This window comes from Chelmon rostratus, chromosome 21 (genome assembly GCF_017976325.1).
Source record: "Chelmon rostratus isolate fCheRos1 chromosome 21, fCheRos1.pri, whole genome shotgun sequence".
Taxonomy (NCBI): domain Eukaryota; kingdom Metazoa; phylum Chordata; class Actinopteri; order Chaetodontiformes; family Chaetodontidae; genus Chelmon; species Chelmon rostratus.
In genome coordinates, this window is record NC_055678.1 from 13828898 (window position 1) to 13855072 (window position 26175).

The 26175-nt window shown below is 44.1% G+C and overlaps 4 protein-coding genes across 12 annotated transcripts; 3 read left to right on the forward strand and 1 right to left on the reverse strand.

The window, feature by feature from the left end:
• The first annotated feature begins 39 nt into the window (after window positions 1-39).
• Window positions 40-9881, forward strand: LOC121624526 (epidermal growth factor receptor kinase substrate 8-like protein 1). 4 transcript variants are annotated; one of them, XM_041962258.1, is made up of 19 exons: window positions 40-166; window positions 1341-1394; window positions 1506-1664; window positions 1753-1902; window positions 2041-2123; window positions 3180-3292; window positions 3504-3559; window positions 3657-3786; window positions 3923-4011; window positions 4098-4172; window positions 5348-5496; window positions 6006-6150; window positions 6893-6948; window positions 7036-7144; window positions 7268-7393; window positions 7521-7674; window positions 7947-8112; window positions 8402-8534; window positions 9130-9881. In XM_041962258.1, exons 2-19 carry the CDS (start codon window positions 1365-1367, stop codon window positions 9214-9216), a joined length of 2010 nt encoding a protein of 669 aa, XP_041818192.1. In that variant the 5' UTR covers window positions 40-166; window positions 1341-1364; the 3' UTR covers window positions 9217-9881. The 4 variants fall into 4 exon arrangements, with proteins under 4 accessions (XP_041818192.1, XP_041818195.1, XP_041818194.1 ...); XM_041962261.1 differs by having other exon boundaries at window positions 57-166; window positions 1292-1394; XM_041962260.1 differs by having other exon boundaries at window positions 59-166; window positions 1193-1394.
• Window positions 9668-16610, reverse strand: luc7l (LUC7-like (S. cerevisiae)). 4 transcript variants are annotated; one of them, XM_041962267.1, is made up of 11 exons: window positions 16399-16610; window positions 14816-14886; window positions 13597-13691; window positions 13358-13456; window positions 12619-12729; window positions 12332-12475; window positions 12040-12216; window positions 11788-11876; window positions 11650-11679; window positions 11349-11510; window positions 9668-10934 (listed from the first exon to the last, which is right to left on the reverse strand). In XM_041962267.1, the coding sequence occupies exons 4-11, from the start codon at window positions 13451-13453 to the stop codon at window positions 10814-10816; spliced, it is 930 nt and encodes a 309-aa protein (XP_041818201.1). In that variant the 5' UTR covers window positions 13454-13456; window positions 13597-13691; window positions 14816-14886; window positions 16399-16610; the 3' UTR covers window positions 9668-10813. The 4 variants fall into 4 exon arrangements, with proteins under 4 accessions (XP_041818201.1, XP_041818200.1, XP_041818197.1 ...); XM_041962266.1 differs by having other exon boundaries at window positions 13597-14511; XM_041962263.1 differs by lacking the exon at window positions 14816-14886.
• Window positions 16611-16801: 191 nt separating this feature from the next.
• Window positions 16802-22603, forward strand: fam234a (family with sequence similarity 234 member A). 3 transcript variants are annotated; one of them, XM_041962779.1, is made up of 12 exons: window positions 16802-17106; window positions 17838-18139; window positions 18224-18334; window positions 18437-18619; window positions 18857-18981; window positions 19202-19334; window positions 19857-19989; window positions 20103-20246; window positions 20855-20936; window positions 21035-21187; window positions 21270-21372; window positions 21483-22603. In XM_041962779.1, the coding sequence occupies exons 2-12, from the start codon at window positions 17869-17871 to the stop codon at window positions 21692-21694; spliced, it is 1650 nt and encodes a 549-aa protein (XP_041818713.1). In that variant the 5' UTR covers window positions 16802-17106; window positions 17838-17868; the 3' UTR covers window positions 21695-22603. The 3 variants fall into 3 exon arrangements, with proteins under 3 accessions (XP_041818713.1, XP_041818714.1, XP_041818715.1); XM_041962780.1 differs by lacking the exon at window positions 16802-17106 and adding an exon at window positions 17128-17239; XM_041962781.1 differs by lacking the exon at window positions 16802-17106 and adding an exon at window positions 17316-17334.
• Window positions 22604-24151: 1548 nt separating this feature from the next.
• On the forward strand, window positions 24152-26175 carry LOC121624616 (cytochrome c oxidase subunit 6B1). The gene is made up of 4 exons (XM_041962409.1): window positions 24152-24307; window positions 25070-25183; window positions 25494-25594; window positions 25916-26175. The coding sequence occupies exons 2-4, from the start codon at window positions 25078-25080 to the stop codon at window positions 25967-25969; spliced, it is 261 nt and encodes an 86-aa protein (XP_041818343.1). The 5' UTR covers window positions 24152-24307; window positions 25070-25077; the 3' UTR covers window positions 25970-26175.

Here is a 26175-nt window from a genome sequence, read left to right on the forward strand (position 1 = left end):
TGCGCACACCTCTGCTCTGTAAAAGCTTCCAGTGCCAAAGAGAGCAGTAGAGATACCTGCAGGTAGGCTGAGACACAGGACAGGTTTTAATGTCAGTGTAAACACAGACACACACACACACAGCTGTTAACATACGGAATAGAGCACTGGAAGCCGATCGAGCCTGGTAAGTCGACCAAACATCCATTTCTAATCATCAGTCTCTGCAGCGGTCGGAACTTGTAACGTTTAACATGTACAGTAAAGATGAATCAGAAACTGCACTGAAAGACATTGTGGGAGGTTTTGTCACATGCTGTTTGATACTTTTTATGCCAGAAGTTTTGTGTAATAATTTGTCAAGCTACTCAAAAACATGTAGCCAGTGTTGATTTATTATTTTCTGTCTGTTTGATGCATTTCAAAACTCTAACACAAATGTAGTGGAATCAGACCTTTTCTGTACACTTCACTGAATCATCGGGCATGTCGCTGTTGCAACACAGGTTTAGTATTTTGTGAAATTACGCCCGATTCCTGACCTTTTCCCTCTCAAAATGTGTTGTAATGTAGATATGAACTATGGCGAATACATACAGTCCTAACAGAGCTCTGAATGGCTGATCTGTGTTTTGTAACAGTGTCCAGCAGTTTGTTGAGGTTGATTTCTCACTGAAGATTTTTATTGTACATATTCATTCATATAAGAATTTGTTGACGTTTATTCGTCGTCTTAAATGTATTTTCACTTCACTAATAGTGTGCACAAACTGAAATGCTAATTATCTTCACCGCTCTGACTGAGACTTTTATTTTGAAATGTTATACCACATACCAGTATCATACACCAGCTTGGCACCGAGTGTATGAACGAATAAGGTGGAGGCAAATTATTTTCAGTGAAGCCTGAAGGAAGTGTAAGCGATACTGGACAGTGGCTCCCTTGATACCAGTGATCCCAGGACTGATGGTCACTGAGGAGCAGAGTAATTGAATGGCGAGATACACTGTATTGTCGTCAGACTGGTTGGGCGGCTCACTTGCTCACACACACACACAGTGTAATCCCAGGTTACTGAAGCAGAGAGAGGCACGGGTTGACGTAAACTCAAACAGAGGAAGGGAAAACTTGAATGGAGGTTTGCTGGCAAAGACTTTTTGCTTAAGAGAAAGACTACGATTAATTAGCTGATGCCTGCCTTTAACGCAACAGCAGCAGCACCAGAACTGTCTACATCTGAGTGGAGCAAAGGTCCTTTCGACAACACCCTTGTGGCCCCACCTAAAAACTCTCGTGATCCCCTTTCTCCAGCTGCATATTCATAGAAAGCCGGTCTAACCTAAACGTCGTCTCACTCCAGAGCAGCTGACTCAGCGGATGAAGGATGACAAACATCTCCAGATATGTTGTTAACGTAAGTCCTCTCTGCCACGTTTCATGCCTTAACTCAACCCTTTTCCTCAAGTGATGATTTAAGATGATCCCCTCGCGTCCTTGTCATTTTTCACCCCCCATCTGCTTGCAGCACCTGCTGACATTCTCGCTCCAGGATGGAGACGTGCAGAGCGTGGAGGAAGCCCAGTCCCGTCTCTCCTTCCTGGCGCAGAGCAAGAAGCTGTGGAGTCAACAGATGTACCTGGACGTCGGGGCCCAGGCCATTCACCTCCGAGACATACAGAGCCAGGTGAGAACAGGTGCCTGCAGGTTGTGAGTGGATGGAGCTGAGATTTATCGCACACATCATGACCTTTATGTTCGATCTACTCATGCAGGACGAGCTGGAGAGCTACTCTTTCAAATCCATCTACCGCTGCGACGCCATCAATACGGAGAAACACTTCCCATCCCTCCTCCTGCTGGTCTGCCAAAGCGCAGATCAGAAGAAGCCAGACATTCACTTCTTCAACTGTGAGACCGTGAAGGTGAGTAATGAGACTGGAGCCAGCTTCCCAGCCTGTGTGTGTGTGTGTGTGTGTGTGTGACTCAGTGCGTTAGCTTTGAGTCGTCAGCCTGGTTCAGGTTTTGCAAGTGATGCCACTTCCAGACTCTTTTTCTTCCAGGCAGAGCAAATCTGTGACGACATCGCTCTCGCGGTTTCAGGTTCTGCCACCAATAGGAGTAAGAAGCTCCCTGACGCCCTCAGGTACAGTGAATGTCATGGTCATAAGCAAATGAAACACGCCAGAATGACTTTTTGAAGACTTTCAAACCAAAGCATTAATTTGATGTTAGTTCATTATGAAATTCTAACTTTTAACTGCTCTATTTCCATGTTCCAGTTGAAAAAGATGTGTTTCTGTATGTGACTTTGATAGACGGCCGAATGATAACAGACAAGCAGCCAAGCAGAAAGACAGACATGGATGATACTTAATGATTCAGATCCATTTCCCATTCAATTGTTCGTTTTGCTGCCATTATGTTTTATTTTCCGCTGAATCAAATCAGCCTCCATCCACCTGTGTGAGAGAAAGAGAGAGAGGGCGAGAGACAGAGAGGACAGTGTAAACAGCTGAGAGAGAGAGAGAGACTTGTTTTACCGGTTTCCACATAACTTAAGAAGGTGTGACAGAGAAAACAAGGCCATTGTGACAGAGAGCACACAGGGAGCAGAGGAGGGACGGCGGCGGCGTGCAGGCTCGGTGCCTGAACGGATTACCTGCTTTGCAAGAAACCTTCTGTTTAAAAGGACGCGCGAAGGACAGACACATGTGGTGAGGCTGACTTTGGATGCTGATTCAGTAAAAGTTTGAGTCAGCACTCCCAGGTATTTGCACAGAGCAGGCAAACATGCGAAAGGTTTCACCTGCAGTGATCCGCGCCCTTGTCTTTTGCGTTTAAAACTGTCTGTTTGCTGTTGATTTGTTAAAAAGGAGAATTTGGGCTGAGGCACGGCGCCGTGTGTGATATCCTGAGAGAAAGCACAGTCAGACTGTTTACTGTGTGCTTGCATGGTGGAATGAGGGCTGCAGGATTGGATTTCAGAGGCATCACATTATGTCTGTTGATAGAGGACTGTGTTGACCGGCTGGGTCCACTGATCAAAGGTGTCCCCAAGGCCGCGTCCAGAATGAGGACGAGCGTGTCTGCAAAGCAAACGTGTTGCTCGCGAATGGACGTTTTTAAGCGGCTGAAGAGCGTTTCCTGTGACACTGCCACCATTGTAGTGCAATTACCTGTATCTCCTCTCGTCCTTTAGGCTTCCTCAGAGTGGTGGAGAGATGATCGACCCTTATGAAATCCCGAGCCCCCCCATCCCACATGCCCCGAACCCCCCACCCGCCAACCCTCCACCTTACCCAGGACTCAGAGGTAAGAAAAACAGACTTGCTGTTTGACATGTCGAGAAGGTAAGACGAAGGGAAAGAGAGAAGTGAGAGGTATGTAGGTGCACAGAGATTGCTTTGTGTGTGTGTGTAAGGGGGGGTGGGTTTCAAGGGTAAACGGGGCCAGGAAATGCAGCAAAGGCCGGGGCCGTGAATGAAAATGGATGAACTGAATCCGCTCCTCTCTTCTGCGACAGCGACCGGCGTGAACGGCGGGCCCGACATCTCTTTCCTGCGAGCGGAGACGGAAGTGGTACGCCTCCCCATCACCTTTTCTGAGCCTGTTCGGCCACCTCGGCCTGTAATTCCTATCCGAAGTGCGTAACAAACTGCTGTTCTCCCTCCCTCAGGGGATCCTCAATCACTGTTTCGACGACATCGAGAGCTTCATGGCCAAGCTGCAGCAGACCGCGGAGGCGGCGACGGTGCTGAACCAGAGGAAGAAGAAAAAGAAGAAAAGTAAAAAGCAAAGTGCTGAAGGTAAGAGGAGATGCTTTTGCAGATGGTATGCATAAGAATGTGTCTTCAGGTTGAAATAAGACAGCTACGTGTACTGATGACACCATGGGCGACCTATTTTTCTTGTGTCTTCCATGTTGCCATTTCGGAACAACAGAAGATTTACTCACGGCAAAGGCCCGTCCCCCGCCAGAGGAGGAGTTCATCGACATCTTCCAGAAATTCAAATACTGCTTCAGCCTGCTGGTGTGCATTCAGCCAGGTCACATTGCAGCTCTCATGGTTATCTTCCTGCGCTGCCTTGTAAATCTCCCCTGTCTGTTTCTTTACAGGCCCGTCTGAAATCAACCATCTCCAATCCCTCATCAGACGAGCTCGTTCACCACGTGTTCAAACCTCTGGATATGGTGAGTGACGGTTAGGACGTCCACGCCTCCGCCCGCCTGGCCCGCGGGGGCAACACCTGTTGCTGCTATAAACACGAGGCCTCGTCAGACATGACGAACACCTTAAAATAAATCTAGTGTCCATGTGTCTCATGATGTCAGATCATCTACTGTCTGGGGGAGGATGAACAGAGGATAAAGGTGTAGACACCGCTAAGTAATTCAGTTATGTAATGGACGCTATTGTCATTATTTCCCTGAAGGTTGTGGCTTTAAACCAGGATAATAGGCCGTACGTTTGTCCCTGAGCTAAGCTAGGTGTGTGTCATGTCAAAATAATGGAAAGCCGTCGGTGTAGCTGAGTAATGCAGCCAGAAACTCCAAGTTCCCCTCAGTGTTGACACAAGGCAGCTCCCTGCGTGTTGGCCTGTTTGAAACTCCAAGCACTTGATACACGCAGCATTTGTTTGATCTGGTTTATGTGGCAGACTTTGTGTGCAGGCAGGAGTTCTCGGTCCTGCTGCTTTCAGTTGCAGCTCCGGTGTAGTCTAGCTGTCAAACGTGGTTCCCCAGTGACTTTCTTTGCCATCCGGTTTAGAAAATACGGCAAAATATTAATTCTTACAGCATTTATCTGCTTTGCTTCATGGTTCAAGGAGCTTCCACCTCCACAGGCCTTTCATTAAAGCCACTGCAATAATGTAACAATTCAAATTCAAATGAAATGTGAAGCATCGAACCTGGAGTTTCAGGTGTGTCTCGGTCGATGTTTGATGCCGGGCCTCTTCTATTCAGATACGAATCAGGCCTCATGAAGAGAATCAAAGGGTGGATTGGGTGTGTTTGGTTTGCCTGAATGGAAATACCCAACCCCATGTCTCTGGGACTGTGTATGTCACTTCTTAGTGTGTGTGTGTGTTTGTGTCGATATATCTGTTAGGCTTTGTGTGTGTGTGTGTGTGTGTGTGTGTGCTTTGTCAGTGCTGTAACAGAAGAAAAACAGCTGAGTTTAGCTTAATCATTAAACTTGCAATCAACAGGATGTAGTCAGCTTTGCTTTTTGTAACACACCAGTGACTGTTAGACTTCCAGTATCAGACCTGTTTCTGCGGACTATGGGCATGAACACTGGTTTTCATCTTACCTGTGTGTGTGTGTGTGTGTGTGTGTGTGTGTGTGTGTGTGTGTGTGTGCAGATGGTGAAAACAACAGGGGGACCAGCTATGGGAGCCTCAGTGTCCAGCCCCGCAATGACCAACTCTGCCATCACCCTGCTACAAGGCAACCTGAATGAAGAGGAGAGGCAGCTGTGGACGTCTCTGGGTCCCAACTGGACTCTCCCACGGTCAGCACAACAAGCACAGGATCAGACAGGGACGATTTTTTAAAGAAGCATGATAATACATTTTGTGAAGTATACTTATCCAGGTTTACATTAATTTGCCCGGCTTCTCTCGAGATAATGATAATATAATGGCGATTCTTCACAGCTCTGCAGCTGCATGGAAGCATAAAATGTACAGCCAACTCTTATCTGATTTATTGTTTTTTAAAGATCTGAAAACCTTCCATTTTTAATGGGGAATTTTAGTGTAATAAATCTTTCCATCCAGCCAACAATGTAATTATGGTGGCCACATTTAACACATGCATGAAAATTGTCCCCTGTGAAGGCATTTAGCATTGCCACAAAATTGGGGCTGCTGGCTGCTTTAAAGCCAAAATTTAATCTTGGTATTAACTTCTAAGAACTGTATGGAACTCTGTTTAACAGTAATCACAGTTTTGGTCACACTGTAAAGTAAAAGCCAAGTGCAACGGGGACCAATTCGATGTCTCTGTGTGCACCTTCAGCTCTCAGCTCAGAGGCCCCGTAGCTCCGTACACCCCCGTCTTCTTGGACGGCTGGAAGCCAGAAGCCTTGAGGGCAGACGGGCAGGTTTGGGAGGATCCGGTTGAGTCACAGCACAAACATGAGGACATCCGAGTAAAACGAGAGGTATGGAATACCTGCGTGTGATATGGGTTACTCACTCCATTGTGTGTGTCAGAAGAGGCGAGAGGAGAAGTCAGAATATGTGTGTAAAAGTACAACACAGAAGTTGGAGCAGGAAACGATACGTACATGTCAAGAAAAGCCTTGTATTCAGTTTTTGTTAACAACCACGGAGTTTAGCCCTCACAGGGTAGCTGCTCGCACCATTCCAAACTTTGCCTTGAGTTTCACATCTGGAAACAGAACCTTTGGACTCAAGGCATCTTTTTGGTTGCTTGTCTGTTGTTTTAAATATGTTCTCTCCCCAAATGCAACCCTGCTGCTGAAAAACAGCCCATCCAACCATCATCTTGCTTTCTCTCCATAGCTCGGGGCTCCAGGTTTTTTTTTTATATTATGTATTTGTGTTGACCTTGGCTTTGTGAATGTACTATTGTATACAAATTGCTGACGGTCATTTTTAAAGCTGTGGTTTTGTGCTGTTTTGAAAGTTCCTTGTGAATTTCACCTGTTGTATTAGCAGGTCTCCCTTTGCTACAAAAAATCATTGTGTTTCAGAGGTGTTTGCAGTCAAGCATCAAAAAAGGAGGATATTTACTGACTCTCTCAGCTGGTTGCCTAATTTTTCTTTTGACAGCTTACTCATAAAAGAGGAAACTGCCTAAACTCAAACTTTTGAGTCTTTTACTTTCTGCCCGTGTGTGTGCTGCACATTCATGAACGTCCATCTCGTTTTCACCCGCAGCTGCACCAACCACCTCCGCCAGTCGGACCCCTAGACAGCCACATCCCAGATGAAACGTAGGTCATCTCTAACAGGCAGATCACTTAGCTGCTACAATTTACTCCTGACTGCACGATGAAGAGTCTGTCTCCTTTTCCTCTCAGAGATGGCAGCACACTCCCACCAGAGCCCGAGAGACTCTACAGCTGCACCTACGACTTCATAGCCAGGAACAGCAGCGAGCTGTCAGTGCAGCAGGGGGAGGAGCTCGAGGTAAGGAAGTCAAGCAGTTCATGTAAAAACACACAGTAAGATGTGCTCATGGTGCATTCAGGAACCCATCATCCATTCAGGGTTTGACATCATATCAGTAATGATGCCTCCTTCGGCTGACAGGTGATTGAATCGTCCAAGCGCTGGTGGAAGTGTCGTAATCGCTTCAACCAGATCGGATTTGTTCCCTTCAACATCCTGGAACCCATGGCTCACATAGACAGCCCCGTCGCCAGCAAACCCCCGAGCGTAAGACACAAAAACACGTGCACATGCATGCACACACAAATCACATGAGCACAAAGGTGTGCTCTCACCTGTGCTCTCTTGGAGTGAATTCCACTGTTGTTTTTCCCTCCGCTTCACATTCTTGCAGGCTCCAGCTCCGCCGCCCCTCGCCAAGACTTTCTCCGCAGTCCCACCCAGCCCTCCTGCTCCACCCAAGGCCCCGCCTCACTCCCCGCAGCGCCCTCACAGCTTACCGGCATACAGCCAACATATGTCAGCTGCAGAGGACACAGATAACAAAGGTACCTCACTACCTGTGTTGCGTAGGAGGTGTGAATGTGTCACATACATGCTGTGCTAAGGTGGTTTGTAGGTAAAATGTTTTGGACAAGTCAGAGAAGACAAATAATGGATAATTGTAACAGTAGGTTTTATAAGAATTATGTTCAAAGGGATCAGTACCAGCTCTGAAAGAATGAGAAAACAAATCAGCTGTTGTGTGATCCACTGAGTCAGTAGCAGTCATGAGAGGCTCAAATATCACCATTCTTTCTGCCACTTTGAATTTTTTCAGCCATGTTGGTGAATGACGAGCTGCTCCAGAGGCTGACCAATGGGAAGACCGGTCTGAACAAACCTCTGGTCATCCCTCGCTCCTCAGACACCTCTGTTCCTCTCGACTACCACTCCCCTCCAGAGGAGGTGGCCGAGTGGCTCCGAGGGAAGGGCTTCAGTGAGCCGTGAGTGACGTCACATCTGCTGACTTCAGAGCAGTTTACACACTGGGCAGTGCTGCCAGTACGATGTCATTTGTTTGTTAAAAGGTCAAACACCACGAGCTCCTTCCTTTAGCACTGATAGCTTAAAATCAAATGAATTGGATCATGATTTCCTGAGTTAAAGCACATTTTTCTGGTTACAGTTCGATAGATTATCATAATGCAAAGGAAAGGAAAAACTTTGAGTAGCAGCCTCAAGAGAGTTTTTATTGTCTTAGATGGAGTCATTCACGTGTTTTTTGTCCCTCAGGACGGTCTCATGTCTGGGAGTGCTGACAGGCGCCCAGCTCTTCTCCCTCAACAAGGAGGAGCTGCGAGCTGTGATTCCAGATGAGGGCGCCAGAGTGTACAGCCAGCTCACTGTGCAGAAAGCACTGCTGGAGGTAAATTAAAGGAAAATGATGGCTACTTATATTCTTTCATGTAGGGGCGGCCAGATGGTGCTACTGAAAATGACCAAAGCTAAAAGCCAGAACTGATTTTCAGCCATTGAAAGCTGGATCTTATTTCCCACATCACTTTTCCACATCACTTTAGGATAGTAACACTCTGTATAGTAAAATGCATCATTGTGTTGTCATAAAAGTGCACTAATTATGTTTTTTACATGTTTTGTTTTAACCAGAATCAAGCAGTTGGAAAATTAACTGTTTGAGAAGTGATTAACATTCTTTTTATACACATTTTTCTGTAAAGTTTCTGGTGACTGGGAAAACAATCCTTGGCATCTTTAATTGGTCAGCTGGTGAAAGACATAATTTCTTTAGTGTCAAATGTATGGAATAATTGTCCTTTTTAAATGATTTACTACGTGAGCATGAGAACACTGTGAATTACCGCTGAACCTGCATGTTAAGTTACACCTTTGCCTTCATGGTATCATGAAGGAAGAAGTCACAGCGATTGCCACATTAACACCTTTTGAACCTTATCTGCACAGCATTCATTCATGCCCTAATTTTCCTCTGCTTGCCACAGGATGCCCGAAGAGCCACCGAGTTGGAGGCAGTCATGGAGAAACAGAAAATGAAGGTTGATCTGAAACTGGAGAGCAGCACGTTATGAGCGGCAGGCGTCCACATCATGACGAGATTCAGATGAAGGATTGTGTTCTTCTAGTGGCGTCGTCACTTAAGAGCGACCCACTGAATTATTGATTATGTTCACCAGAGAACAAAACACGTGACAGGGACTTGACCCTCCAACACCGCAAAGACCATCATGACAGAATCATGTCATGAGGGTCATTCTGTCATAATCACTACATTAAAACCAAAGGATTTGGCAGCAAATCAGAAATTAACACTTTAAATTCAAGCAGGTGCTGTTCAAATGAAGTATGTTAACACTGAAGTACACTGTAATGTATGTTGTTGATTTTCATGTGAATAGTTTTCTTCTAATATCTGCCTAGAAGGTGAGGACTAACTTAAATGAAATGTATTTATCTTTGCGAAATACTTCAAATGTGATTAACATGCCGTGACAATGACAAGACTGTGGCCAGCAGACAATAAAGATTAAAATGGTGGAACTTTTTTTTAATTGAGACTTTAAAGAAAGATTTCCAGCAGAACATAAACCGATATGACTTCACACATAAGGTTAAAGCGATGCGTCCTTTGAAATCTGTTTGCCATTATAAATCTATTCACAAAGGAATTTGTCTTGAGTGGGCCAAAGTGTCAATTTTATGACTTGACTAATAAACGGTATGTACAGTTACAGCATTTCCAATGTATCATTTCTGAACCTACTGCTTCACATGCCGACAATAACTTTAAAGTTACCATTTATTTTCAATCAAAGAAATCCAGATGGAAACAAATTTTGAAACAAGAGACTTCAAAACAAGCATTTACTCATACTGGCCAAACTCTCGATCAAAAACATTCCCTTCACTACCAACAACATGAAATAAAACTCGATTATTTTAATGGGGGAAAAAGTGGACAAGGGGAGAAACAAGGCTGATACGAATACTCGCAATTTTAAAACCTTCTGGTTTTGAATTGGGTTCCTAAATCTTTAACTGGGCTTCAGCAAACTAAGCATATATGGACATTCAACAACTGCACCCCAGCTGTATAACACAAGTTGTTTACCAGGAGAAATATCTTCAGAGGGAAATCATACAAAACAAAAAAAACAAGAGGATGAGGCTTCTCAGACCATGACAATCAATAGGCCCAAAACATATTTACAGACAGATTCTGTATCAAACAACCATCAGTTAAAAGATAAAAGACTATGCATCAGTTTACATTTCACGCTTCAGTCCAGCAGACCATCAGTATAGGTTTATTTTTTCTGTGGGAGCCATTGGAGGGTAGTTTATAACAAAGATATGACATGTATAGGATAGAGACAGCCACCAAATTACAGATGTGGGTATTACAATACAATCCACTACTGATCAATAACTAATCACCCCCATCCAGTGCAATCTTCCATATACCCGGATGCTAGAAAATTGAACCCATACAATATTTCGGATACACTCTGGGTCAGCTGCATTAACTGTTAAAGCAAAGAAAGGAGGCAGGCGGGAGAACAAAAGGGTCAAGGCAAGGACTGTGTCACATTAGGTTGTTATTAATGGACAGGCTGGTGAGAGAGACAGGAGGAGGTCGTGTGTCGTGATAGAGGGGGAGTTTGGTCTTCAGAAGTCCCCCATGTCCCTGTCGTCTGCCCGGCGGGAGTCCGACCTGCCGTTCATGCCGTCCCGCCGGTCTCGCTCCCTTGACCTGTCTCTGGATGAGCGCTCTCGGTCCCTGGACGACCTGGGTGATGAGACAGTACGAGATATTCAGAGGAGTAACACTGCTGGAAAAGCAGGAGCCTGTTTGTAAAGAGCCACACTGGAAGCTCGAACAGTGTGAAGGAGTTTAAAATGTATGACCACATCAGAGCAACATACTCCTTATTAAACTGCTGCACACAAAGAGATTGTATACTCTCAAATAATTTCCAGGCTTTTGCCAAAACACAAACACCAGATGAGGCGTGCCTGGAATGATATCATGTCACAACCTGCCAGTCACATTTCAACTGTCAGACAGAGACATAACACCACGTTTGAAGAAGCTGCAGCCATGAAAAACCTAACATGTGACGAATGTGTTGGAGCCTTTTTCTCTGACGTTATGTTCTGCGTGGGTTCGGTGTGAACCGTGTTGGCTCTGCTGTGTATTTACTTGTGTTTGGAGCTCTGCTCGTGGCTGTGGCGGTGTCCTCGGCTGCGAGAGCGGGATCGGCTGCGGTGCCTCCTCCTCCTCTCCCTGGAGCGTGAGCGCGAGCGGCGCCTGTCTCGTGATGAGGAGCGTGAGCGTCTCCTCCTGCGGTCACGAGAACGGGACCTGATAAAAACAGAAGGCAACACATGAGTTGAGGGGGGAGAAGAAACTTTAATGACTGGAGGGACAAATAAGAGCCCTTTGTTGGCAGTGGATGATTATCATAACATAAGCGGATAAACAAGAGATACAAATTTCTTACCTTCTATGCTCTCTGCTCCGTGATCTGGTCCTGTGGAATAAGTGGATGCCAAAACCATAAGTTTGAATAGAAAAATACACTTTGTCAAACAAATGAGGTTCCATAAACGGCACCAGGATTTTACATTTCTGCACTCACCTCTTCCTCATCCTTTCCTCTTTCTCCCTCTCCTCTCGTCTCTTTAAGCGCTCCTGGTTCCTTTTCTCCTGCTTGTCGACCACAGTTTTCTGATCAAAGTAAAAACACAGGACCCAATTAGATGTGAAACTATCTTTATCCAAACCTCAGGATACTTAATAACCCATTTTTTCCCTTTTCAGTAGGTTTTCCAAAAATCTGCTCCATGGCACCCCTAGATATACTTGTAATGAATATAAAGGTGGGACATACCTTTAGTTGGTCCAGTTTCTCTCTGATCTGGATGAAGCCCAAATGAAGCTTCCCACCAAAATGGTCGGCCAAACGACGATCATTGTCATGGAGACCCAGGTAAGCAGAGCACACCTCGCACACACGAAGCTTCTGCTGCTGGAAGCTGGAAGCTGGCATGGAGTTTCTGTACTCTTCCTGAGGAGAAACAAAAGAAAAAGGTTCTAAAGGTTTAGACGATGTAATTGTTAATAGAAGGAAAAGCACAACACCTCCTTAAGCTGGAAGTACCTCCCAAATACTCCTTCCTCACCTCTGCATCCTTCTTTCTAGTGCGGACCTTCTCCACTTCCTGCAGGACCTTCTGGGCCTCATCCACGTTACCCTCGGCTCCGAGCTGCTCAGCCTTGGCCAGGAGTTTCCCGATTTCCTCATTCAGCTCATGAACCTTCTCTGCCTGCAACACAGCACAAACAACACAATTTACATCGAATATGTCCACCACAAAACACATTGTTACAACAAAAAGTTAAAGACTCTTGAGTCAAAAGTGTGAATGTAATACACGCGTATCACAACGTCTGCGATGAAAAATCTCACCTTTGCTGCCACCTCAGCACTGATCTCTTCTTGGGTCTCAGCCAGGCGTTTCTTGGCTAGTTCTGTCCTCCGGTCACAGTCTGCAATGAATGACTCCAGGTGATCCACCGCCTTTAAAAGTGAGAAAACATGTTAAGAGAAAAACAGACTCTACGTGACATTTATATAAATAGGCACACTGGAAACATTCAGTAGGACAATGCTGATTTTTCAATATCATTTAACAGAGAGTCACAGACATTAACTGCTCCCAAAACAAGTCACTGCGGTCTGTGAGGTGCTGCACTAACCATCTCTCCTTACCCGTCATCTACATCTGCTGATCCAAATAATACTGTACAAAGACACTGCTGTAGCAGTGCACATGTCGTCTCAAACGCAAAAAACTGAGGTTGTTTTGTAGCTGCCGGTCAGGGGTGCTGGTGAAAAGCACCATTGTTGCACTTAGCTGCACTGTTATTAAGGGCGATGAATGAGCCACAAGCTAGTTCTCCACAAAAGCAGCAGCAGAACTGTTAATAACAGTCAAATTAGGAAATAGAAGAATAGAATAGAAAGTATTATGGTAAACGCTATAAGCTCAAACTCCTCTTACCTGCTGTTTACAATGAACTTAAATACTCAAAACAACATGAAGTATTTGGTTGTGTCTTGCAAAGCCCCCACACCAACAGCTAATCTGTGTTTTATTATCATAGTGACTACACACCTGTATCATTTATAGTAGGACATCACTTACGTCAAGCTCGAAGAACAGATCTCTCTCCTTGGAGGCAATTTCATAATCTGCCCGAAGTGCCAGGTCATGGATCTTTGTGCACTCTCCCAAGTCCATACGCTATCATCAAAACACAAGCAGACATGACTCAAATGGCAAAAACTCAAATATGAATGACATCAAATGGTCTATGATTACGTTTAGTACATGATTTAGCTTTTCTTCTGAAATCTTTTTTTTGGTGGTTATAGGCCACTTACAGTTCCAGACAGGATGTCATGTGGACAGCAGTTTAGAAGATGACTTTTGCAGACTCGTTCGTCAGTGAACTTGACCCTCTGTCGCGTCTCATCCCCTGAAACAGTCAAAAAAACAACCAGTGAGAAAGACCTCACATACTTGTTAGCAGGGGCGAGGAATCCAGTGCTTTAATATACATTACTGTAAATGCACAACATTCACTGGGCAGATATGTGTCATTATGACTGCATTCTGTGCCCACCTACATGGGTGAAAACCAATACTTATGTTTCTGTCAGAGTTTTGCATCTAATTCATTAGTGTAACATATTGACCAGTAATAGAGTAACTGTGCCTTTGCTAGACTATGTTTATTATCTATATATGTGTCAAGACTGAAGAGGTAAAAGTTGCATGTGTGTGTGTGTGTATATTCCTTTTATTACTGCTGCTTACCTTACCCAAGTCTCAATAAAAAAAATATGCCAACGTTAGAGCCTCAACCCAGTTTAACATGTGATAAGGCTCAATGTTCAATGTGGAAAGGTGGAGCATTATGAGATAAGGCTAATAGGGGCACAATACTGGCAAATAACTATAGTCTGTAGTTTCAATCAACTAGTGTGAACAAAGCTACCTGCATTTTCAAAAGTGCTCATTACATTTCAATACATTTGACTATGCAAGAAAGACTGCTATGTGGTAAGAAATGTAAACATTTCAGACAAAATGTTCCAGCCAAGCCTTTTACAAATATGAAACATTGAAAAGAAATTCGAAACAAAAATACAAAACAAATCCAAGAAAAGAAATTAGTTTATACACACTGCGATCTGCACCACATACTGTACCCTTCTGCATCTTCAAGACCTCAGCAGCAGAATTTTAAACCCGCTGTAGAAAAGTATAAATGGGAACAGTTTTCTTGCCCATACCTGTAGTAAGAAGTTGGGAGTCATACACAAGTCAGATTGTAAATGATGTGTGCAAAGTTTTTGTTTCGATGACTTCTAAAATTGCCTTCTGAAAAGAGACGTCTAATGGAAAAGTGCTCGTTTGGATTCAGCGCGACCAGACGTCTTAGCTCAAGCTGCATAACACTACTCCAAATCGTAATTCTATTGCCATTGAGAGATATACCCATTTGTGTGATTACAAAAAGTCTACAATAACTTCCGGAAGGCAAACAAATTGTTTGGATATTCATCATAACAGCTTTAAAAATTATGTGTGACTCACGGCTCGATGAACATGAGGCTTTTCTGCAACTCCTTTGCAGATTGATGTAGGCTGGCAAAGATACACTGAACCTTAATGAATAAAATAAAGGGGCCACAATTGTTCAGTTTGTATGCAACAAATGTATGGGAAGAATTTGATATCAATCTCATCACACATACACCCACAAACTCACAACACAAATTTACTCTAATTTCACAGTTCGAATTACCAACTTGCTAAAAGATAATCCACAGGGCTGTAGTTCTGTTCAATCAACTGTAAGGATGAACGTCTGATTTATTCAAATGTCAGAGCAGCAACGAGCTGTCATTTTCTGTCCATGACAATCAGACTTAACAGCTGATTTACCTTTTAATGTCTGTATCCAAATAGCTGGAAGCAAGCACTAAAACTGTATGTTAGCATGTCAAAGGATCCATACAATAGTAGTTACATTATCAGGAAAATATTGATTTACATTTAACAAATTTCCATTTGACAAGTTCACTTATATATTATTATTGTTATTATTTATTTATTTAAATACCAAGCAATAGAGCTAGCACACTGTTAGTTCTAGACTCAGGAAATACCAATTAAGTTTTATCTATAATTATAAATTGTATAGTACAATTTTAAAGATACTTTTACCTTACTTGCATATTTCCATTTTAATGCTACTTTATACTTAAACTAAATTACAGTAGCATATATTGTACTTTTCACACACTACATTTAACTTGGCTGCAGTCAGGTTACTTCGCTGATGAAGATTTTACATAGAAAACATAAGATCAACTAATCAAAAAATAAGGAATATAATGCACTCTTTGGAAATCAATTATCCAACAGTATGCAAAGTCATTCAAACTAGGCTCACCTTAAACCAGCTAAGACGTTGCATTGGTAATAATTAGGCAAACCTAGGCAAAATGATGAATACAGAACTTTTAATTGAACTTTACCCTTAAGGATCAGAGCATCTTGTTATGCATTTGCCAAAGATACTTCTAACATTGTGACGTTAGCAGTGAATTGGGTAAGCAGTTAAACAACCTGGTCAAGTAAGCCAAATGTTAATTCAGCTGTAAATTGCTGGCCTAATGCGACGACTGCTAATGCGTGTTCTTTAAAACTATATCTATCGCGACCGACTAACTACGAATGTAACAAAGTAGCGTTTATATTGCCCATCCAACTGATTGTAATTTTATTAACGTGAAGCGGTGATAAATTGTCGAATATAATTCAATGCTAGGCAGCATGGCGGCTGACGGCTCCGCAACTTCACAATAAACAGTTGCGTTAGCTAACTTAGCTACGAGCTAGGAATTCAGGTCAAACTAAATGTGCTGAAGCCGAAACTAAAAACGTGGCATCTCTTTAAATTAAAATGAGCCAAAATGGATACAAACATTAAGTCCTAACGTTGAACCGTAAAGGCTACGGTTACTTGACTCTAACGTTACTGTATTTTACACAGCCCTCTGCAGTACATCCATTCATGCAGGCTGTCCACCACACACCAACACAAGCCAGCCTCAGCAGTGGCTCCATCTTGGCTAGCTAGCTAGCTCAGCTAGCATGCTACGGCAACTCACCATCCCTCGCTGTTCCCATTAGCTGGTCGAGCAAAGCTCTCATTTGAGCTTGGGCAGACATTGTTGTGGATCTCCAGTCGACAGCGCTATAAAAAATTAAGCAACTGAAAACAGTTCCTTAGTATTTCTGTTAGGTTATTTGATTATTTATTCGTCCAAGCATCACCTATCGCAGCTTTTCTCAATTTCGTGGACAAGCCAGTTTCCGTTTCACATTAGGGAAATGACGACAAGGCCTGTTGTGGAAAGTTCCGTTTAGCTAACGCTAATGGGAGGGCTATCGGTGTGAAATGACCAATCGTAGACTTTTAGAACAAGTGAGTTAACCAATCAGAGCGACTTGAACTCATTACTAGGTGTTTAGTTATTCTGACGCCCTGAACTTCGCCTTTCAGGCAGCAACTATTCACATGCTTTTGTCCACTGATATCCTCAACTAGACGTTATAATCACATTTAGGTTACAGAACGTTAAAGTTTAGGTTATTGTTATAGTTGGTGGGTTTGACGTCGTTTCGGTCAATAAATCTTCAGCGTAAGCAGAGGATAAGCGCTACCCGAGTGACAAGCTTAAGGCAATGAAACGTCACTTCAATAGTAGGCTTGCTTGTGTTTTGTTTACGTAGCTGAGGCTGACAGGCAGCTCAGCTAGTGTGTGCCAGGCCTACTACAGCGCCAGTGACCACCAAAGACGGCAGTGAACAGTACAGTAAGAAACTTTTCTCGAGTCGCTGTACATGTTTCATTGAACCTCAAGTGGCAGGACTTTCATGATAACGTTACTCCGCATTCCTGCTTGCGAGGGGGCTGGGCTTCGTTCAACAAGTTAGCAGCTTAACCAGGTGTTAACCGTGAACTTTTCTAAGGCGAAGCTCGCTAACAATGATAGCTGCTCGGAACAAGCGTCCTTCCCGGGCTGACTAGCTAACAGCGCACGGTGAATTCGCTGATTTTAAATCGTTTTGACAAGAGCTGTGCTCACTAACTTACACACATACTTGTAAGAGTAATACGCATTTGGCTTGGGAACAAATAACAGGATGTGCTAGCCTGGGTGGTGATGATTGTTCATTGTGGGTTTGTGTTTTTGTGCTGAGAAATCTCTGGAGTCGCTGCTGGCACGTCTGAATAGGCTCAGGTCCACAAAGGTTGATGCAGCAGAAATGGCTGGATTGATAGACACTGCTGCCTCCAGTATTTTTTCATCTACTATATCAGTGAATGCCAGTGAGTTTGGTCTGTTGTTATCGCTGGTTACTTTGCCAAATGCAGGTTTGTTGTTGGCTCCACACTGGGGCAGATTTAGAAGCAAATTGCATGCTATGATGGGAGTGTTCACTGTGAAGTAAATAAACAGGGCTTTGTCACTCAAGTGTTTATTTAAACCCAGCATTATATTGAGGTAAGGCTTTGCTGTGAGCTCTTTTCCCTGTGGAGCAGATCTGTGAGCTGGTAATGCATTGAGGCGACAATGGAGACCGCAGGCAGCGCCACGGAGGGCGACCCTCTGAAGAGGGGAGAGGACGGAGCCGAGACGGGAACTGCACCGTCAGCAGCAGAGCTGAAGAAGAAGAGCTGCAAGGAAGTCTTGGGTTTTGCCAAACTGACCCACTGGCGAACAGCAGTCTTCTTCCTCTCCTTGTTCCTATGCCTCACCATAGTGTTTGCCTTCTCCTTCATCATCCCCTGTCCCGTCAGACCACAGTATCTTATCTCCTGGAACAGGACTTTCTCTGAAGCAGGTGTGTACAAGTGTGTGTGCTTTCCACTGCTTGGTAGCGTTTTAAGTTCAGGACTAACTACTGCTCTCTCCTTCTGCGCCACAGTGACCTATGACTTCTTAGCAATTGAAGATACAAGCAGAGACAAGGTGATGGATGTCCTGTTCGTCATCAAAAGCACAGAAGGCAGTCAGAACAACACCTGTGCTGATGCAGGTATTTCATTTTTTTATGAAAGCAGGATGGATTGCTCTCTGTATGGGGGCTCTGTATTAAATGTTCGTTTTGTGTAATTCAGACACACTCTGTGTTTTCCAGGTCTGCCCTCGCCATGTGTGTTTGTGTTAGCAGTGGATGGGACAGATGGAGCGACCCTGTGGGAGCATCCGCTGGAGCCTGACTTCCACTGGGCCCAGTGTGGTCTAGACAAAGACTCAAGCAGAACCTGGGACTGTCTGCTGTCCCATTCCGACAGGCTCACAGCCGTTGACAAATACACTGGTTAGTGACTCGTTACCCTGTCTCTGTATTATGTATGGTACAAATGACATCACGTTTTCATAACGTATATTGCTATTAAACTTTAATAACTCTATGTAACCATAGTTAAAAAATATTCTCATAATAACTTGTTGTTCTTAGACATACATAGAAATGTCAAATAAAGCTCCTTTTGAATTGTTTTCTGGCTGAGCAAAATCCATCTACTTCTGTTCTTGTGTGTGTGTGTACGTGCAGGTGATGTCAGGTGGTGGCAGCCTCAGCCTTCTGGTCTGCACAGCACTCTGCCTGTTCTTAGTGTCCCAGATCTGGATGGGGACCAGGTCAGCGACGTGGCTCTGGTGGCATCTGACAACACACAGGTAAACATAAGGGAGGTTGTTTATTACTGTTGCATTCATTTCTGCACTTTTCCCATTTCCTGCAGTATAAGGATCGAAGTCACCTTGTATTTTTTGAATTTTCCTGCGTATTAATCTGCTGTGACAGGACTCAAATATGCAATTAGCAAACATTGGCAGTGAATTCATATGCTAATGTTTCGTCATGATAGAATTTCGACATCTCTCATCTTTTCTGCAGACTCAGGTGGTATTCCTCTCGGGGAAGAAGGGTGTCCAGATTGGTTCTACGGTGGTTCTTGACTTTCCAGAGGCGACCAATCATCTTCTCCATTGCACTACTAAAGGTTCCCACTATGTACTGCTACAAAAAGGTTTGTACCTGAAACCAGCTATGACAGTCCCAGCAGGCCACTGCCCATCTGCAGTCAGACCAGCTCAGCCTTTCCTAATAGAGGAGTGCTGCGCTGCATCAAAGTAGTTCAGAAGTGTTAGAAATTAGAAGCAGGTCAGCTGCTCTGGAGAGCAAAAGAGAAACAAACCCAAAGGTATGAGGGAGGTAAAAAGTCGTTATTATGTGTCTGGACACCAATGGGATTTGACTTGAAACTGTCCTCAGGGTTTGTGCTAATGTAGAAAATGGTGGCACTTGATCAGAGAGTAGAGAGGGCCTCTTGTGGGAATAGTCTTGTGGTGTCGCTTATTACTCAGTAAGAATAGTCTAATGTAGTACATTCACAAAGTCCCATTTTTATTGAAGTGTGTTTAAACACCTCATGTTAGTTTTATTCCATAGAAATACAAATAAAAGTAAGTCCACAGTTGGACAAAGATGTATACACACTGTGTACTCTCCATCTGATGGCAGTCGTGAGTAACCTCGTGCTCCTTCACAGACACTGGCTTGTATGGTCTGGCGCTGTGGAGGATTGCTGCCAAGGCTAAAGCAGGGATGGAGACGGGCCTCAAGAAGGACACACACTGGGAGAAGAACGCCAGTCCGACATCAGGCCTCGTACCCATCTACGAGTAAGAAGCAGCCAACTTTCACCTGTTGATTATCATTCCAGCAACACACATGTCACTCAACAGCTTGTCGCGCTTTTAGCCACTTTTGCCGATATTTACTTTTTACGTTGTAGGTCTGACTCGGTGAAACAAGTGCTCAGAACAGGCGAGACAGACGACACACCCAACCTGCTGCTTGTGACCGGGAAGGAGGTGGTGTTAGTCGATGGAAAAGATTTGCACCTTCTGTGGACATTCAACACCAGCTCAGTCCTCAGGTAACCCTCCTGCTTGTTTTTTTATTTTGCACGTGCAAAGAGCTGAAACGAGCTGATCGATCGATCAACTGAAAATCAATTGGCAACCATTCTGATGAATGATTGATCGGCTTCTCGAACGTGAATTCTATGTGTGAGCAATGCACGCGATTTAAAAATGTCAACCTGGGTATTTTACACTCTTTTCTCACATTTCATAGACAAAATGATGACTTGATTAATTGAGAAAACAATGAGCAGATAATAACATTAACATTTGCAGCCCTAAAATGAATATCACACATACACATTAATGTTTAATTGGCTATTAAACAGTGGTCGACTGATACAGGTTTTTCAATGACCGAAGCTCATATTTAGAGCAGGACGGTCTATAATGCTTCAATTAATTATTTAATTATTAAAATAATTTATTAGTTAGATTATCTCTAATCAGCTGATGGATTAATGAATCGGCCACTACTGTTGAAACTGTTTTAGACAAAATAACCAATTTATTGTGTTATGTTTTGTTTTGGGAGGGCACTTTAAATATCTAAACCATCCACTGTCATTACAAACAGACTGGCTGAGTCTCATAAATCTTCTCTGTGCTCTCATTCATTCAGTCAGCCCTCTTTTGGTCACTTTAACAAAGACGATTTACTTGACGTTGTGGTCGAGGAGGATGTCGGCAACTACACAAAGAGGGTAAACTGGGTCTTTTGTTTCATTTTCTGTGCCCAGCCCCTTCATGGTGATCAATTTGAATCATTCATTAACTGTACCACTGTCCGTCCTGTTTGTAGGTTATAATTCTTGATGGGAAGTCTGGTGGCGTGCTGTGGGAAGTCAAGCTATTAGCCACTCCTAACTCGCCGAGACCCGCCTCCATCCACACCACCAACTCCTTCTCGATCTTTGTGTTCTGGGGCATGATGCCCCCAGAGACCAACTTGTCTGTGAGTACACCGCCTTTATTAAAAGATGCATGTTAGCAGATATCTCACAAAATGCTAATCACACTCAAACGTTTCCTTCCAGGTCCCGTCGACGAGTGACCGACATTCTTACATGCTCCATCCTGTCTATTCGAATGTTCTCCTTGAGTCGAACAGCTCCATGGACCACATCATTACATTCAGAGGTGCTTTTTGGTCTTGAATTTCCTACAGCAACATGTGAACGAGCGGTTGGAGGGCTGGGGTGAAACAGGGCTCTGCTCTCGGTGTGACTGTGTTTGTGTGTTTATCTTAGCCACGCTGCTGGAGCGCGGACGCCATGCAGCCTACATCCTGCTGACAGGTCCCAGGACGGAGGGGGCTGAAGGCACCGTGGTCCTCAGCAAGCGAAAGCTGAAGCAGGACGTCCCCGACAGCAACGTGCTCCGAATCGGCACCGGCGGAAGTTCAGAGACCAACAACGACATCAAAGAGGCCTTCAACCGTCTGCGCTTCAGCGATTGGTGACCGAAAATCCTCTGTGTTAAAACCATTTTGGCACAGCTTAACTCCAGAAACCAAAGTGTGTACACTAGCTATGATTTTCCAACTGCTGACAACCAAAAAAAAAAATCCTTTGTGTTTAGAGGCTTTGGGTTGACTTGGTTTGACAGGGTTCTTCCATTAATCTCTGTTGGACAATCTGGGCTCTGTTTTCTGACTTGACTGCACACATAGTATCGTGAATTTGATCTTAGCCGAGTGTCCGTAGAGCTGCTATTCCCTGACAATCATATAGCACAGATTGCTGTTCTCCTGCTGATGAATCCATAAAGAGGACCTGCCTTGCTGTATTGTTTCCAACCCTCTCATATAACAATGCAATGCTCCTTTTTTACACTGCAGAGGCTGGGTTGTTCTTTGGATCTATGCAACTTTATGTCGCACTGGGCTTTAAAGGTAGCAGGTAGTAGCCTTAAAGGAAGGGTTGCGCAATCATAGGTACATTTTCTCAAACTCAACAGTAAAACAGACTTGAAATGCGACAGACACCCCACCAACCTTAAGGTTTACTTTATGTGATTCCATTTTCTTGTTCCATATTCTGTTTGCGATCTTGCTAAGGCAGTCTTGTATTCACTGGTACTGTTGACGATAATCAAAACGTGTGTCCTCACTTATTCAATCCAAGATGCTGTAACTAGTGATGCTCACTGACTAAACCGTTTAGGCGCTCCACGCCAACTCTCAAAGGTTCTCAATTAATATTGAGTTGTTGCTGTGGGTTGATGGCTCCTTCATTAAGCTGTTTTTTAATAAGTTTTTGCTGTACATTAATATATTGAACCTGTGGAACGTGCCTTTGTTGGAGCTGGCTTTTCTTTCTGACCTGATACATTTTTGAATTTGAGCAATATTAAACCATTTTAAAGTAACCGCTTTTGCTTAATCTCAAGTGTGTCTCATTATGGAAGTACAGTGAAAGCAGAAAATACATCGGGCAGCTTTCTGATTGTCGTGATTGAAGCCATAGCGCGCTTTGCAACGCCGAACAAACTAAATTATCTGAGAGCAATGAAATCTTTTAACTGTGAAGCGTTTATCTACATATAATTCATGATCAGCATATGGTTTTAATGAGGGGCATCAGTTCAGGATCCTGTCTTTTGCCTTTATTCACCATCAGTGGAATTCAGGGAAAGAATAAAAATCAAACGTTTTGTGAAGAGTGACGCCACATCCATGTTGGCACATTTTCATGTTTTTCTGTAACAGTATAGTATAGCGTCCTAAGCCAGAAAAAACAAAATCTATGAACAGATAATTCATCTAGTACTGAATGCCTTAATAACTTCAAATTAATTAAAGATATATGGTCACATCACATTTAAAACAGTTGGTAACTTATTCAATCTTTTCATATTGTTGCCTTGTTTAATACTTTATTGAAAACACAATGAAATACTTCCCAGCAACCTCACATATTCAGAAAACAATGTGCGCTAATCATTAACAAAAAAATGTTAATGATGTCAAATGTTTGCTGACCTCTTGTGTCCTGGTGGACACATTGTTAATGAACTGCAACAGGACAGCGGCGCTCAGCCAGAAGCGCGTGGCTGGCTCACTGTCCATGGACGTATTGAAGACAGTCACGTATCACAGGGGGGGCCGCCCGTCACACTTTGCTCCATAAATAATTACAGCGCGTTGTTTAGTCACCGTGACGCACAACTGCAGGCGGGCCCCTGCCCTCCTGAATTACTCTTGGGAGCGAAAAGTCGCTCCCTGGAAGGAAATAACGCGATCATGACACACGAAGCCCACCGTGCCTGATTTTTTATTTTTTTTGAGGGGGGGCATGCTCGGCAGGAAAAGGCGCGGAGACGCGGCTGGAGAGGAGCTCGATAGAAGGCGGAAAGGCACATGAGGATACTGGATGGAAGCCCACCATCCTATCAGAAACACTGCCCACCTTCTACCGACCTCACATCAGGGATTTTTATACCAGTGTACTTAAATAAAACTCAAGCTCAACAGAACATAAACCAGCCATACTGATTAGGACTGCGCTCTTCTATTCCCATGTGAGACATTCATTATGACTAATAAACAGTATCGCAGCTGCACCCTCACATGACCTGGCAGCTGTAACTCCAACAGAGTTCCTGTCTTCTTCTTCTTCTTCTTAACATTTAATGTAAACGCGTTAAAACTCCAAATAAACTACCACAGCTCCTTTAACTACCGAGTGCAAACCGCTTTTAATGATTAACAAAATATGCGGAATGGCACAACACTTCCGCCCGTGAAGAAAAAGTTCCCGTTTGCGTTGGAAACATGACATTAAACAGCGTAAACCACCGCCACGCCGCCCCGGCGGGGTCTCACTCGTCCCGGCTGCCCCCCACAGCCCCGCACATCACCTGTCTGACCGCCGCCGCCGCGCGTGCGTTGCGCGCGTGCCGTTCAATGTGACCCGCGGCCGCCGCCATGCCTCTGTGAGCGGGCTGCACGGCCGCAGCATCTCCGGAGCGGAGCGCGCGCACACCGCTTATCAGAGGAGCGGCGCACGTTCACCGTCCGGTGTAAAAGTCACCTGGAGCTCGAGCCAGCAAACAACGCAGCAGAGCAAAGCAGGTGACGTTTACTTTTCTTCATTTTTCTTTAACTGTCTCTCTTCAGACACGCACCGCATTTATTTAAAGGGTTTGTGTGAATTATTAGAAAACAGTTATTTAAAAAAAAAAAGCTCAGCTGCCGCGTCTGAAATTGATAACACTAAACTGAGTTGCGTTTGTAGTTTTCTTTTTAAAAATCTATTGCCACAAGCTGTATTTTAATAGCAAGTAGTCAGTTCGATGAAGGGAAATAACAAGCGTAGGTATGAAAAAGAAACAGAAAGTGTGCTACCTCAGGAGGAAATGCTCGTGGAGGCCTGCTGAACAAGCTATTGATAAGATGTCTGCCAATAACGTTTAACACGTATCAGGTTTTCGCACTTTGCGCTAAGATTCCTGTGATCAGGTGCTTGTTTTACAGCCGATCGCGCCTATAAGCGTGTGTTGTGCTACAGAGTTGCTATGTGAAAGGAGTATTTGATGAGAGCTCTACATTTCTAGAAACATCCTTGAGGTGCCGCATGCAGCAGCCCTTAAATCTGTCAAAAACAGTCCTCTGCTGAGCCCGCAGCCGGTGCGCACCTTCAGACACAGAGCTTTCATATGAAGTTAGTCGATGTGCTGCACAGGTCGTCTGCACACCTGGGCCACAGCGGTGCATTGATCTGTTGATCTGACGCGTCGCGGGGCTGTATTTGGAACGAGCGTTGCGTTTGGTGACCCAGAAAAGCTTCCTCATTTGCATTCCGCGGTGTCCACATTGATGATGTTGTCTCGACAGAGGTGAACATGGCTGAGGACATTCAGGCAAAGCTCGAGAAGTATCGCACTGCCCCCTTCGATGCCAGATTCCCCAACCAGAACCAGACCAGGAACTGCTGGTCCAACTACCTGGGTGAGACTGCATGTCAAGGTCAAAGCAGTCAGCTGTGGTTCCAAACATTTCTCACTTTTGGAAATGAAGATAAAACACTCCTGACAAAAATAGTTAAAACCATGAAGACCTGCTGTGCCACCTAGAAGTTAAGATAAAAGAAAATGTATTGTAGTATTTAATGCAAGTCAGGTAAAATGCTGTATGCCCCTCTCAGAACTTAATACAGATCTTTAGACTTGTGGACCCCTCACCTCTGGGCTGGAGGTGATTTCTTGAGGACCATGCATTTTTAAAATACTCATTGTTATTATTGTTTCTCTATTAATAGACTATCACCGCTGCCAGAAAGCTCTGGATGCTAAAGGAGTGGACACTGCCCCATGTGACTGGTACAAAAGGGTCTACCAATCCCTCTGCCCCTTATCCTGGGTAAATCATTTTTACTTTTTTTACTTTTTTTTTACAAGAACCCTCTGTCCAAAGAGACACAGTTGAACAGTATACAGTCAGAATGTACATAGTGCTCTGCCATATGTGGGCTGAGTTTGTTTAGCAGGGGTCAAACAACTTTATCGTTCCTCTCATTCCTGTGAGTCTCAGTCCCGAAAATCAAAACAACGTGAATAGTTTCAGGCCAAAATTAGACACTGGTGATTCTCCCTACACATAATTCTCAACCCAACGAGGAAATGTCTTCTACTGAGCATGAGACTTTGTTGTTTGTGTCTCAAAATGTTGTTGTCTCTTCAGGTCCAGAAATGGGATGACCAGAGAGAAGAGGGGACCTTTCCAGGAAAAATCTAACTGTGCCATCTTCAAAGCTGCAGAGATGTAATCTGCCCAGCTAAATGTTTGTTGAAGTGGTGGGAGACCACGCGCCTCCATCACCACCTTTCCACTGCTGATGCTCCACCATAGGAGCAGTCTGTAACCGAATGGTCATTCCTTACAAATATCGTAAAAATGTATAGCAGATTCTGCATTAAAGTATCTCAGGATATATTTAAGTA

Bases quoted from the DNA above. Each gene is read 5' to 3' on its own strand.
- LOC121624616 (XM_041962409.1), top strand. From the start codon at position 25,078: ATGGCTGAGGACATTCAGGCAAAGCTCGAGAAGTATCGCACTGCCCCC. The intron at 25,184-25,493 runs GTGAGACTGCAT...CTCTATTAATAG, and splicing joins CTGCTGGTCCAACTACCTGG to ACTATCACCGCTGCCAGAAA. The intron at 25,595-25,915 runs GTAAATCATTTT...TTGTCTCTTCAG, and splicing joins CCCTCTGCCCCTTATCCTGG to GTCCAGAAATGGGATGACCA.
- LOC121624526 (XM_041962258.1), top strand. From the start codon at position 1,365: ATGACAAACATCTCCAGATATGTTGTTAAC. The intron at 1,903-2,040 runs GTGAGTAATGAG...TTTTTCTTCCAG, and splicing joins TCAACTGTGAGACCGTGAAG to GCAGAGCAAATCTGTGACGA. The intron at 7,394-7,520 runs GTAAGACACAAA...ACATTCTTGCAG, and splicing joins TCGCCAGCAAACCCCCGAGC to GCTCCAGCTCCGCCGCCCCT.
- fam234a (XM_041962779.1), top strand. From the start codon at position 17,869: ATGGAGACCGCAGGCAGCGCCACGGAGGGCGACCCTCTGAAGAGGGGA. The intron at 18,982-19,201 runs GTAAACATAAGG...TCTTTTCTGCAG, and splicing joins TGGCATCTGACAACACACAG to ACTCAGGTGGTATTCCTCTC. The intron at 19,990-20,102 runs GTAAGAAGCAGC...TTTACGTTGTAG, and splicing joins GGCCTCGTACCCATCTACGA to GTCTGACTCGGTGAAACAAG.
- luc7l (XM_041962263.1), bottom strand. From the start codon at position 16,459: ATGTCTGCCCAAGCTCAAATGAGAGCTTTGCTCGACCAGCTAATGGGA. The intron at 12,476-12,618 runs GTGAGATTTTTC...GCTGTGTTGCAG, and splicing joins GTGCTGAGGTGGCAGCAAAG to GCAGAGAAGGTTCATGAGCT. The intron at 12,217-12,331 runs GTGAGGAAGGAG...GTTTCTCCTCAG, and splicing joins CTAGAAAGAAGGATGCAGAG to GAAGAGTACAGAAACTCCAT.